Here is a 12,448-nt window from a genome sequence, read left to right as displayed (position 1 = left end):
CGATAATCCTATTAAGACCGATCGAAGATTAGTTTAGATTTAGATAATGTGCAGTTTGATTCAATTTTATCCAATGTACGATAAACGTGTGTCTTGTTGTGAATATTATTAATTTTAATGGTTTCCCTTGAAAAAGATCTCGAAGAAAAAATCGAAATTAGACTTCCCGGCAAGAAAGAAAACTAATGAGAGTATCAACGGAAAAAACGCATCGGAGATGTTAACAGAACGGCATTAGTCATACGAGAAGTGTCAGCGAGAGAGAAACGATGATAGGCGAAGATACCACGGCGATCGACAAAGCGACGATAAAGATGCGCGATAATTAGCGCGTGATGATAACGGAGCTAATTACGGTTTTTAAGTGCGAGATAATAATTCAGTGGCAAGAGATGTGGGCGTCGGGTAGCTCGGTAATGGCATTGAACTTGCGGTGCGGCATCGTCTAATTGAGGATCGACTAGGATCTACCTCTCTCGAGTGCGATCGAGATTATCTCGGCGACGAGATGAACAGCGGTAGAGAGAGAGAGAGAGAGAGAGAGAGAGGGAGAGAGAGAGAGAGAGGGAGAGAGACAGAGAGACAGAGAGAGAGAGAGAGAGAGAGAGAGAGAGAGAGAGAGAGAGAGAGAGAGAGAGAGAGAGAGAGAGAGAGAGAGAGAGAACGAGAGAGAAAAGCGCGATGGCTAACTCCGTTTTTAATCGATGCGCGAGCCAGGGTGCCCGACTGCTGCACAAATCGCCTTTCGTATAACAGTGCCACTTACGTACCGTTACGCCGCGGTCGCGAGGCCGGGGTTATCATCGCACGCGGGTATTTATCATACGGCCATTAACCGCTCGCGTTTCGTTATCTCCCAGGCTGGGCCCGGGCATCGCGGAATTACGCCGGTATTTTGATAATTATCGCGCAGGACCGAGCGGCCATTGTCGGGTCGTCATTGTTACGGGTCATTACGCGTCATCAGGCGAGCCGGAACGCTGCGAGTCGGAGCCGCAATTATCGGAAAGTGCGGTCCTTCCCTCCGAAGGATCACGCGGCTGCGCCCGGGACGAATTCTCGCGTTATCGCGCGATTTACCTTCGCCGCGAAATTATCGCAATTCGCGGGGAGAAATGTTTCAGGTCGGATGAACGAAGTTCTTGATGATATATAAACGATGCGGAAGCGCGGGTCCACGTTATCAGAATTCGGTTTAAATTATCAGGATTTGTGGTTGACTTTCAATCAGGACTTCTCGAAAATGTATTCCTCGCCAGAAAATTGATCCCTTCAACCAAACATTTTTCTCCGTGTGGAATTCGCGGAATTGGATCCTACAAATTTTTCATTTCAAATTGAAATGAAGCAAAAATTTTATTTTCTTTCTCAACCCTCTCGAGATGCGCTGTGCAACCCGCGGAGGAAAATCAGAGACGCCGTATTTAGATTGGAAACAATTGGCGAGATTGAATTGGAGAAACGGAGCGAAGACGAGTTTTAAAAATTAAAAAGTTCAAACGGCAGCTAGGATTCCTTTTCCTTCCTTGATCCTCTCGGAATGCGGTGTGCGGTCTGTGGAAGAAAATTAGAGACTCCTTCTATTAGAGGATACACCGCCATATTTAGAGTGAGGAAAATTTTGCCGCAGCGCGAATCGTAAAGCCCGCGCTAAATTAGCGCGGCCGTGACTTCGCCGTGAATGAATATCAAACGCGGTCATCGAGTAATTCCTTCGCGAAGGCCTCGCGATGATTCATGAAATGGTTAACGATCCCCCGTCCCTCCCACCGGCCAGGCAATTACTACAAGTTCATTGTATGCAGAATAATCTCGGAGGTCCCGTTTGCGAGACGGGATCGATCGCATCGACGAACTGACGGACGGAGCGGGACTCCATAGTAATGGGAAAATTAATGCGCCGTTGGATAATGCGAAAATTGTTCGACTCATTGTCCGTGATGAGTCGCTTTCCGCGAAATTTTCCTTGGGCAGCCGGCGAGGAGATCGCATCGAAGGTCGGAAATCCTCTCTTGCATCGGAAAATTGAGAACGTTCGCGCAGGAATTCAATTATTATTCATCGCGTCGACGGCGCGCTTCTCTTCGCCAGGATACCTCGGGAATTCTTTAAATCTTTAACAGAACATTCCTTCGATTAAAGTTCTTTAATCGCTGAGCAAAAACTCTCGTTTTCGACCTTGTTTCCATATTAGTACAAACTTCTCTTACATTAATGCAAATTTGATAAAACTCAATACAGACTTCGAGCGACCGTATCTCCGCGATCACAACTCGCAACCGGAATCTCATTATATGTTTTCAAGTGACGGGGGTCGAATTCCTTTTTCATTTGTCCGAGTCGGAAACTTCTCGCTGTCGAAACCGCCGGCACGGGAAGGGGGGTGACGCGCGGGTCACAATTTCCGGAAATGACACAAGCGAAATCCCTTCGCGCCCGAGACATTCATAAATAATAAGGCAGGCATAAATTTAAATTTAACCCGACAGTCATGGAAATAAACCTGAATGGCGGTACAAAGGTGCGCGTGGACGTAAAAGAAAGAATAAAGAGCCGCACGACCGGAGGAAGGGAGAAAGGGACGGGCGCACAAGGGCCAAATAAATAGGCGGGGCCGCGTTTGGGGGCCGTCTGGGGCCCGACGCTAAACTCGAGCATGCTGTGTTCCCCGAGATTGAAATTTCACCGTCGACAGGCGAGGCGATCCGCTTTCCTGACGATTCTCGCATGACACACGAGCGATTATTCGCCGTAGGTGCTTTTCTACGAAACAAACTCGCGCCAAGATAACGCGCGCGTCGTCGCGAATATCGCAATAAAAACGCCGTGGAATTTTATTTTGCATTGTCCGCGCGTCGTGCATGTTTTCGAGATAATTTCGTTTCTCAGTAGTAAATCAAGCTCGTGCGCGATTAATCACGCGTGTCATCTGTCGCGACAATATCGGCGAACACACAGCGCGTGTAATAACAATTCGGACAGCTACCGAATTGTCTGCTCCTTTTTTTTTCTTTCTTCCTTCGGTTAACCGCGAACTCGAGTTTTTCATTCATTTCGAATCACTCAACGCGTCCGGTTGCCAAGAGAGAGTCCTCGATTGAAAATCGTATCGAAGGTCGGGATTATCGTGGATCAGCAAAGAGCTTACTTGTGTTAAATCGACCGAGCACGCGGGAAAAGATATCACAAGAAAAGTGATTGCTCGGGTTTGCTTTTATTCTTTCAAGTAATGGTTATCTTCACCGAAGAACACTTTTCTTGATAACCATGTGTTGAGAAGTGTACTCATCAAAAATTTGTGAAAAAAGCTTCTTATCGAGTGCTCTTAAGGGGAATTTATTATCTTTACAAGAATGTTAGAACTTATGACTCTATGTGGAAAAAGGCAAACTAAACTTTTGCCTTCATTTGATATTCTTCATCAAAGTACCTGACACGCCAGGACTCAGGACGCATTAGTATGCAGATATATTTATCTAGAGTAAATTTTTTGTATATACGATAAATTTGTGATAGATTCACAGGAATGTGAACTTACCAGACACTCGAAGCAAGCAACATTTACTTGAGAATGCAGTGTGTATTTTTCTGCGCGTGCGAGCTGCCCTTCGGGTCTTACCAGAGGTATAATCTCGGAAATTATTAATATAACTTTATCCCGACGTGTTATTATTAATACCAGTTGATTCTCTCATTACGCGTGCGAAATAGCCGCGTCTCCTCGCAAACCGTCGGTGGTTAGGGGAAAATTTAATAGGGGGAAACGCGGTTTTACACGCGCGCGCGCGCGCGTGCGCGTATACCAAGAGAAAAAGAGTGAAAGACAGAGGGAGGGACCTCCTGCTGTTCGCACTCACTTATAGAAAATACTCTAATGCTGCTGAGGTTAATCCGGTTTCTCGCGCGAGAGCCGCGTATCCGCCGAGCCGTTTTTGCGTCGTTCGCGCGTATTTTAACGCCGTCGTAAGAACGTCAACGTCGTAGTCGCGCAGTATGCGCAGGCGCTTTTACTTCGGCCCGGCGATGTCGCCCGCGAAAATATGGTCGGGTCGCCTCGATCTGTCCCTCCCGTGTGATCCATATCGCACCTGGCCAATTAACACCGAGGGTGACGACGACCGCGAGTGATACGCGCGCGCGTGCTCGCCAAATGTAGATTTCGTGCGCTCACGCTGATTCCTTTTCTCTCTTTCTTTCTCTGTCTTTCTCGCTCGTCTCGCAGGTGCTAGAGGAGTCGGACACGTCATCGGAGATAAGCTGCAGGAAGGACGCTCTTAATCTCGAGAACGGCGACTTCAAGACGTCCATCGAGAAGGCGATCACGAAGCTACCGAGGATACAGCACTTGGTGAGATATGCACGAGAGAGATTCATCGTCGAGATAGCCTTCGCGGATTTCCGATCGAACGCGAAATATAAACGGGGCGGTGAGAGCACGGTGGAATAGAAGAGCTTTAATAATTAACGGACGCGATGATAATTAACCCCTTGTCCTACAACAACGAGTGAGACTCTCGTGGTAAGAAATTTGGGCCAAAAACAATGAGCACGAGCCTGACCCGTGGTACTTCGTTCGGACCAAACGTAAACAACACGAGCCTGGCTCGTGGTACTTCATTCGGGAAAAACATAAACAACACGAGTCAGACTCGTGGTTCAGTGGTTCTCGATATTTCCTTACTTTAGTTACGTGCAATTCTTCGTTACGTTCACACGTTTAGGTTATAATTCCCTAAAAGAATTAAACAATCCTTATACCTATCATGTCGGTAAAAAGAAAATCTAATATCGATGATAATTCCTTTCGTTGCGCCGAAATATACACGTCATAAGGCGCGTACATTTTGCGCAAGTTCGAGCACACGGCTAAACAGCTAAATGGCTCGACGCGTGACCGACCTTCTTGTTTATTGTGGCCCGAGCAATCGGGAGTTAGCGGGTAGGACAAGGGTGCTTAAGCCCGTGGTGGTCCTTTATTCGAGTCATTGAAGGAGTTAGTTTAGATAGACAGTTTAGACAGATGGTCTTGAAGAAGAAAGAATTTATTAAGATTCGTGATCGTTAAGTACCGTGCGATAAGAGTATATAATCATGCTGCGTTTTGCATACAGAAACATTGTGACACGTAATAATTACCGTGGTAATATTAACATATCGGAAAACATATCGTTGGAATAATTGTCCGCGGAAAAATATTTACGGTCGTTTGTATATTATGTGAAAAAAGGATAATGATTTGTCGCGCCGCGTTTTGTACGTAGGGAAATCGTTGACGCGTGTGACTCACGGGAGTGAGTCCTTCATTTGAATAATTATCAAGATAATTCGAAGTGTTATTTTTAATAATTATCGAAATTAATTAAGAAAAAAATTAGGAATATCGTCGAAACAATTTTCATGGGCAAAATTTGTCGTTAGAAAAATAATCTTCTTTGAATAGATTTATTCCTTGAGATTATTCTCATTGGCTGGATTTGTCGCTCGAGATAATTGCCGTCGAATAAATTTATCACTTTCGCGATTATTCGCGATCATTCACATTCGCACAACAAGAAAAAGGATTCGTCGCACCGCGTTTCGTAAATAGGAAAACTGCGCCACGCCTAGACTCGCGTCAACGGAAAACCCGGCGAGTTCCTTCGCCCAGCTCAGAGGAAGCTTCTACGTGAACGACGCTGACGACGCGTCGAAGCTCGCTCACCCTCGCGCCTATCAATTAGTAGTTATTTTTAGACTTTCTAAAGTGCAACCGAACACACACACACACACACCCGTCGCAACTGTCTCTCTCTGTACGCAGTGTCACGAAGCTGAGAAACCGCCGCCTTCGTCGAGCCAGGAATCCAGATGGGAGTTTCCTAGAGATAAGCTTAGGTTACAGACAGTCCTCGGGCAAGGAAACTTCGGCCAGGTGAGAGGCATTATTTCCCGCGCGTGTGCTATAAAAAACCACGCCTGTAATTCGTCGGAAGGATCTTTTTCCGTCTCTTTTCCTCATCAAGCACTCGGGAATCACGCGGAAATCTAATCTTCGCGACAAAATCGGAAAGTCCGAGCAAGTCCTTCCGACTGCTGTCCGAGACGAAGGGACCTCGTTCTTTCTCGCGCGAGCGAATTATTCCATTCGTGTTTATTTGCAATGGCCGCTTTCGACGTGTGCAACCCCGATCGCCGTATTCATCAGACGGTAATGGGCACTTAGCGCGATATTGGTATAATCAAAATCGATTATGCGAAATCGATGGTGGGAAAAACACTCGGGGAACATATAATCCGTCGCTGTATGCGCTTTTGCCGGTAATAAGCGGGAGATAAAAAATTCCGGGGCGGATGGGGCCGCTCGATTGGTCGCGACGTTTCTCAGGAAAACGACTGTGCATTTCTCAACTGAACTGATCTCAGGTGTGGAAAGCCGAGGCCGACGATCTGACCGGTCATCAAGGTACCACTCGCTTGGTAGCAGTGAAAACCGTCAAGGAAGGCGCCTCCGATCGGGAGAAGGAGGACCTGGTCCGGGAACTCGAAATCATGCAGCAACTGGGGAGCCATCCGAACGTTGTGACGCTTTTAGGCTGCTGCACCGAAGAAGGTAAGACGCGTGTCTTATCGCTCTTACTTTTCTTTTTTATTTCTTTTTTTATTCATTTTTTTTTACTTGTTACTTATAAACGATCAACCATCTGAAAATAATAAGAAACAAAAAAGAAGGGAACGGAAATGGAATTACTAGAAGATTATGGTAAGTAAGGAAAGAAAAAAATTTATATTTCCATATCATTATTGAATCTAATGAGAACGGAGATATACGATAACACCGGTTGCGAAAAATCGTGATGATTCATGGAGCGAGATATGTTTTTATTTAATATTGCTACAATTATCCCGCGAGAACCCGACTGAGATTCTTGAGCCCATTTCGTGACAAATAGGGTCAAATTGGTTTCGATCGCCGAGTCGCACGCTTATAAACCGCATACGCTTCGGTTATAAACGTTATCGCTCGCGCAAATCGTGCACTCTTCGTGCAATCTTCGCGCGCAAAAGATGCGAGTCTCTTGCATCTTCCTCGTGCGCGTCGCGTTCTTATCGAGCGATAATCGTTCGCACGGTTTCGAGCGGTTGCGCAACGAGATAACGTCGCAGTGAACGATAACGATTAATCTTCGAAGGCGAAAACGTTTTTCGTTTCTCTCTTTTTTTTTTCTTCTCTTCGTTCCTTTGTTTCGCGGCCATGTCCGTTTAGACGTGTAATTTGAACGGTCGTTATGATAATCACGCGTGCGAATCGCTTTGTTTCTCGAGCGCGAAGATTTATTCTCATCAACGGCTGTTATCTGCGTCGCGGCGGGATAATTGCGGTTAAATTTTCCACATAAACTTGACAGCCGCGAATTAAGTCGTTGTAAACAATTTACCGGTCGGAGGAGCGCAATCTTTGCGCTCGGTGGTTTGCCGACGTCGCGTCTCGCGAGGTCTTGAAAAATTCGTCTCGTACAAACAGTCGCGGGAAAAACTGATAAATAAATTATCGATGTGCTCCGTTGAAATCCGCCGCGTTTCACCTGCTGACAGCAGGTGTCGAGCAGGTTTTTCTCGCGAGCTGGCGAAAAAATACCGTAGATCCTATCGGCCTGCCGCGAACAAAAGTATGATCGATGAACGTTCCCCGTTATTTCATCACCTCATGATTGATTAAAAAAAGAGAGAGAGAGAGAGAGAGAGAGAAAGAGAAAGAAAGGCACATCGCGCGATCGTTCCGCTCTCACAAAGTCGAATCACGGGATCGAAGGTGATTGATGCTGCGGGCTTTCATTATCGAAAGCGAACGCGCAACGAATCGGCAAATAATTCGCCTGCCGGATGATCGCACGGTTAAATTAGCCCGTGAGGATCGGGTGCCGCGTCGCGAAATATCGTAAAAGGAAATTAATTACGCTTCTTCGTCGGCAACTTCCCGGACACCGGGCGAATTATGTAACATGTGCACGGAGCCTCGGAATGGAGTCTCGTCTCGCGAGATGGAAAAATTCGCGTGCCGGATGAATTATTCGCGTGCGAGTGAATCATTATATCCGTAAGAACGTCTCGTGTCGCGAAGGAGATAACGAAATAGGAAATCAATTATTCTTTACCGGTGTTTTTCTGCATATACTGGACAGGACAGGTTATAAAAGGTACGCGCTACGAAAATAATAATCCTTTGTTTCCCGAATCGTAATTTCGCTTCTGAGTTAATGCTGATGGAATTACCGACGATTATTTCCACCTGAAATGATAGATTCTTTTTTTTTTTAATATGTGGTACAGTCAATAAGTTGTTCACAATTCTTGTGGAGTGATTAAATATAATAATTCACATTTGTTGCTTGTTGAAATTATAAACGAAGATAATCGAAATTTTTAGAATCTATTTCAAGGCTGTCATTCATAGTCCGTCGTTGTTCGATAAATAATCATAGCTTGATGTGTCTCTAATACGTTGAATGCCGTGACGGTCACCAGTGACTGGTATTACGATGTTGCCGCGTCTTATGAAATTACGTGTGTAGTTTAATTAATTGCATCAGAAGAACTGATTGCATGGCCAGCTAAACGACGCGGAAGATATACGCAGCGCGCATCACATTTATTTCCCGTGTCTTTGATTGCACCCGCTCGTCGATTGAAAATTTGTAAATTCGACGAAAATTAATGTAGCAATTAACGCGCGTTTTCTGCAATATTTTATTTTGTTCAAGAAAAAATGTCGATCTGAAGAATTACATAACGGTCCAACGGAATATCTCAATAATAATGGTCTCAATAAAAACCGTGAATAATTTATGACTACTAAGAAGTGCTGATATTTGTTTTTTCTAACAATGCTTCTTAAGTAGCAAGGTCTACCTTATCTGCATATGCCAACGTCTTTTCTCGCTTCCGCGAGGCCATCGTCATCGTCATGCCGAAATCAAATTTAAATCTTCACTGATGTTTACTCAGGTGTTACTCAGGTCTTCGATGTCTCTCCTCACCTCCTTTGAATAGGTGATTGGTGGATGATCCTTTGGATGAACATCTTATAACGGCTCTCTAAGCTTCTTGTTTATTTGTTACTTTTTGAAGGACACGAATCGTCGCAAAATCGATCCGGTGCGATTCTCGCGATTTTCCGCGCGAACGAATTTACGGTAGAGACATCAGAAATTTGCTCCGATGATCTCGCATGTGTCGGGACGCGCCTCGGGAAGGAGCAAGGAGAGACCATTATACGTCTTTTCTTCCACGCTGCTCGATATCGTTGCTTCTCATCGTTCGTATAAATTTCCATACGCATCCGCGCGTTCGCTGGTACGACGTGCCTCCTCTACGCGGCACAATACGTCTATTAAGTCGGTATCCCCGCGAGACGCTCGTTCCCTTCGCGGATCAAAAGGGAAGCAGATGAAAAAGGCGAGGCTGAGACGGAGATACGATTCGAGAGATCGAGTCGCTTGAGCAGCGCGACGACCCGACGGCCGATTATCGCCCGGTTTCGTTTAATGAAATTATCACCGCTATTGTGCGCGCGCCCCTTGAGCCTCTCTTCGCGTTAATTAAAACATGCGCGTCGAGGGTGCTCAGCCGGTCGCAGTGATGTGGTGAGACTATCTGTGCAACACTCTCCTTGTAACACGTTGGCTGCTAAACACGCTGATTTGCTCTGATTTTTTCTCGATGTTTTCTCGACGCTCGAGGTAATTGGAAACAATTGAATTGATTAAAGATCTCTTTTGTCAATTTTGGTCTTGTGAGAAATTTTTCTATTTCTATTTCTTTTCCATTTGATCTCTATTCTTTCCAGGGAAATTCAGTCGCACCAAAGGAGTTTCTTTTCTCTGTGTATTTAATTTGTTTTATAGTTAGTTACGTTTCGAAACGCGATACAAATATCGTAGCGCCGGTCACCAACGCAGCCAATGTGTTAATTAATGCTCACGTGCGAATTCCAACGTTCTTTCGCCGAATTACAAATTTTTCCCCGACAAGGCGCCGAGATCGGGAAAAGAGAAGATAGAAAGCTGGTCGATAAAATGTCGCGTTAAGTTTTTGCGGGAGAGGTCCCGACGAGAATGTAAAACACCCTCGTCCTCTTAATATTTTCTGCTCGGAAGAATGCTGAAACGCAGCGACAAGGCGCGTAGCTAATCGGTTATTCGGCGATTCGCAGAAAAGGGTCGTTCACGCGGGAAAATTAGCGAGAGAAGTCGGCGAGGTTTATTAGGGAGAAATTCGTCCACCGGGCCCGCAATCATTCTCCGCGACGATAAAAAACGCTCATCGCTACTGCACTAAAAGATCCGGACAAGAGAATCCTCGCTAGATCCTTGACGATCCTCCACCGTCGCGATGGTGCTGATTATCGCCGAGAAAGAAGCGACATTTTATCGAGCTCTCTATTTTTCTTCCTTCCGATCCTGTCTTTCCTCGTCGAGGAAAAATTCACAAATTCGCGAGAAAACTTGAGAAAATCCGCACGTGAGTTTGAAATTAATAATACACCCACGTGTTAATTTTTTGTTTTCAAAATAATAGTCGGTCCTTGAGACAATTGTAGGACCCCGACAAAAATTGTATCACAGCAGCTCGCTTTGGCGTCTAGATTCCGGCGTGACGAATCTACAGGGAATTATTTCCGTCTTCGAATTACACATTTTTAGTTTTCAAGACGATGCACGTGCACCGCTTTTAGGGCCCCCTTCGCGGCTGCTCCCGCACAATGGAGAGCTTCCTCGGTCGCCCACACGCGGTCGGCCACCGCGCATAAAATTTACGACGTTTAAATTTCGGCCGCAGCGCGTTTATCGTTGCGGCGGCGGCGACGGAGGCGGCCGAATTTCTTCCCGGGGACGCGCGTCAAAGCGCGCGGCCCGTTCGACTCGGTGCTTTACGAGCGGCGTTTTGGACGGGGAATAAAACAGTCGTGACGCGAACAGTCGTTTCGCCGGCCACCGCAGGAATTATTAACGCGAGAGTGGAGAATACTTCTTGCCAGCTCTCTCTCCGACTCGATAAGTTATCGCGCGTCCGCGAGCGTTACTTCTCGCCTCGCCTTGGAAACGGCGTGTCCCTCCGAGTCGCGTCGCGCGAATTCGCCGACGTTGCAATCTTAATCGCGTCGCGACGAGGCGACGACCTGGATTTCTGATGACTGCGCGAAATTTCTCTTACTGCCGGCAAAATTCCCCCGACTCGCCACTCTCCGGCAGAAATGGCGCGAACGGCGCTCTCTTTCGTTTAAGGTCCATCTCCGTCTCTCTTTCTCCTCTAATCGGGCCTCGGCTTATTTATCTGCTCTCACAGACGCGGCGAGGTGTGTATGGAATAGAGGTGACATTAAGAACCGGCATTCTTTAACATTGGCGAGGTCGCGCGTGTTGTGACCCTCTCTTTCTCTCTCTCTCTCTCTCTCTCTCTTGTCGCGGCTTTTTCATGCAGATAATGTCCTGATAGCTCGAAGAGGTACCGTTCCGACGTTTTATTTCACCACAGCTGCCTCGTCGGATCCAAGATGGATTCTCGGTGTCCGAGCGTGTCCTTATCTGGCGACAGCCGACGAACGCGCCCCGAAATTCGACGGGATTAATCGCGCGTCTCTCCCTGCGGGAAAGCCTCTGCCTCAGAGGACTCGTCCATCTGCTTGAAAAAACGGTGTCCAGACGCGACGACAGACTCGCATGTGCGACGTGGGAGATTGCAAAACCACTCCCGTCCGAAAGGTCAGCCCGCGAGTCGCCTCGTCCTTCCCCCGAGCGCTTCGCTGAAACGCGCTTGTTTATTCCGCCGGTTGTACACGCGGCGACGCTCGATCGCGTTTCCACGATTATTATTGCGCGCGCGAGGCGGGATTCGCGCGCGTAAACGGTAAGCGGAACCATATACGCCGGCCAGGGCCGCGCGCTTCTATTGTTTCGCATTCGTCACGGCTATTGTATCGCGCGTGCCATATCGATCGACGTAGGCGCGGATCCGCGCGATTTTTGCGCGAACGGATCGGAACGCAGAACTGGCGCGAATCCAGCGCGCGTGTGTGCGCGCGGAAAAATCGGTCGGTTCGACGTTGTTCGTGTCCTTCGCGCGATCGAGCGGACAGGCGACGACGAGGGCGATTTTTTTTCATCGCTGAAAGAGCATTCCGGCAAAAATTGGAAATCAATGATCGTCGAGACGTTCTTAGGCGTGAAATGAGATTTCTTTGTCTCTTCGGCGAATGGAAAATATCGCTGCCCCTCTCTTCCTCTGTTTGTGACTTCGTATAATTTAATAAAGACAAGGAACAAAAGGATCATGGGCGGATTCTTCCGTCACTGATTGTGCATAAAATAACATCCCGTTGTCTCCTCGAAGGAAGAAAAATGTCATTTCGACATTATCTCTGCCTACGACTTTGTGTAATTGAACAGAGACAGGCGGCTGAAATCAAGGGAGG

The 12,448-nt window shown here is 46.9% G+C and overlaps 1 protein-coding gene across 2 annotated transcripts in view; it reads left to right on the top strand.

Annotated features, from left to right (window-relative positions):
• LOC105181748 (PHD finger protein rhinoceros) overlaps window positions 1-12,448 on the top strand; it is a 291,086-nt gene that overhangs the window by 266,822 nt on the left and 11,816 nt on the right. For both annotated transcript variants that reach the window (XR_003113221.1, XM_025300857.1), the window contains exons 3-5: window positions 4,223-4,348; window positions 5,801-5,911; window positions 6,403-6,589. Coding sequence is in view for 1 of the 2 variants with exons in the window: in XM_025300857.1 (XP_025156642.1) it covers window positions 4,223-4,348; window positions 5,801-5,911; window positions 6,403-6,589 (424 nt within the window). In the remaining variant the exon portion in view is untranslated. The remainder of the gene's footprint in view (window positions 1-4,222; window positions 4,349-5,800; window positions 5,912-6,402; window positions 6,590-12,448) is intronic.

This window comes from Harpegnathos saltator, unplaced genomic scaffold (genome assembly GCF_003227715.2).
Source record: "Harpegnathos saltator strain DR-91 unplaced genomic scaffold, Hsal_v8.6 scaffold39, whole genome shotgun sequence".
Classification (NCBI taxonomy): Eukaryota; Metazoa; Arthropoda; class Insecta; order Hymenoptera; family Formicidae; genus Harpegnathos; species Harpegnathos saltator.
The sequence above is the reverse complement of the archived record's forward strand: the minus strand, read 5'-3'. Positions and strand labels throughout refer to the sequence as shown.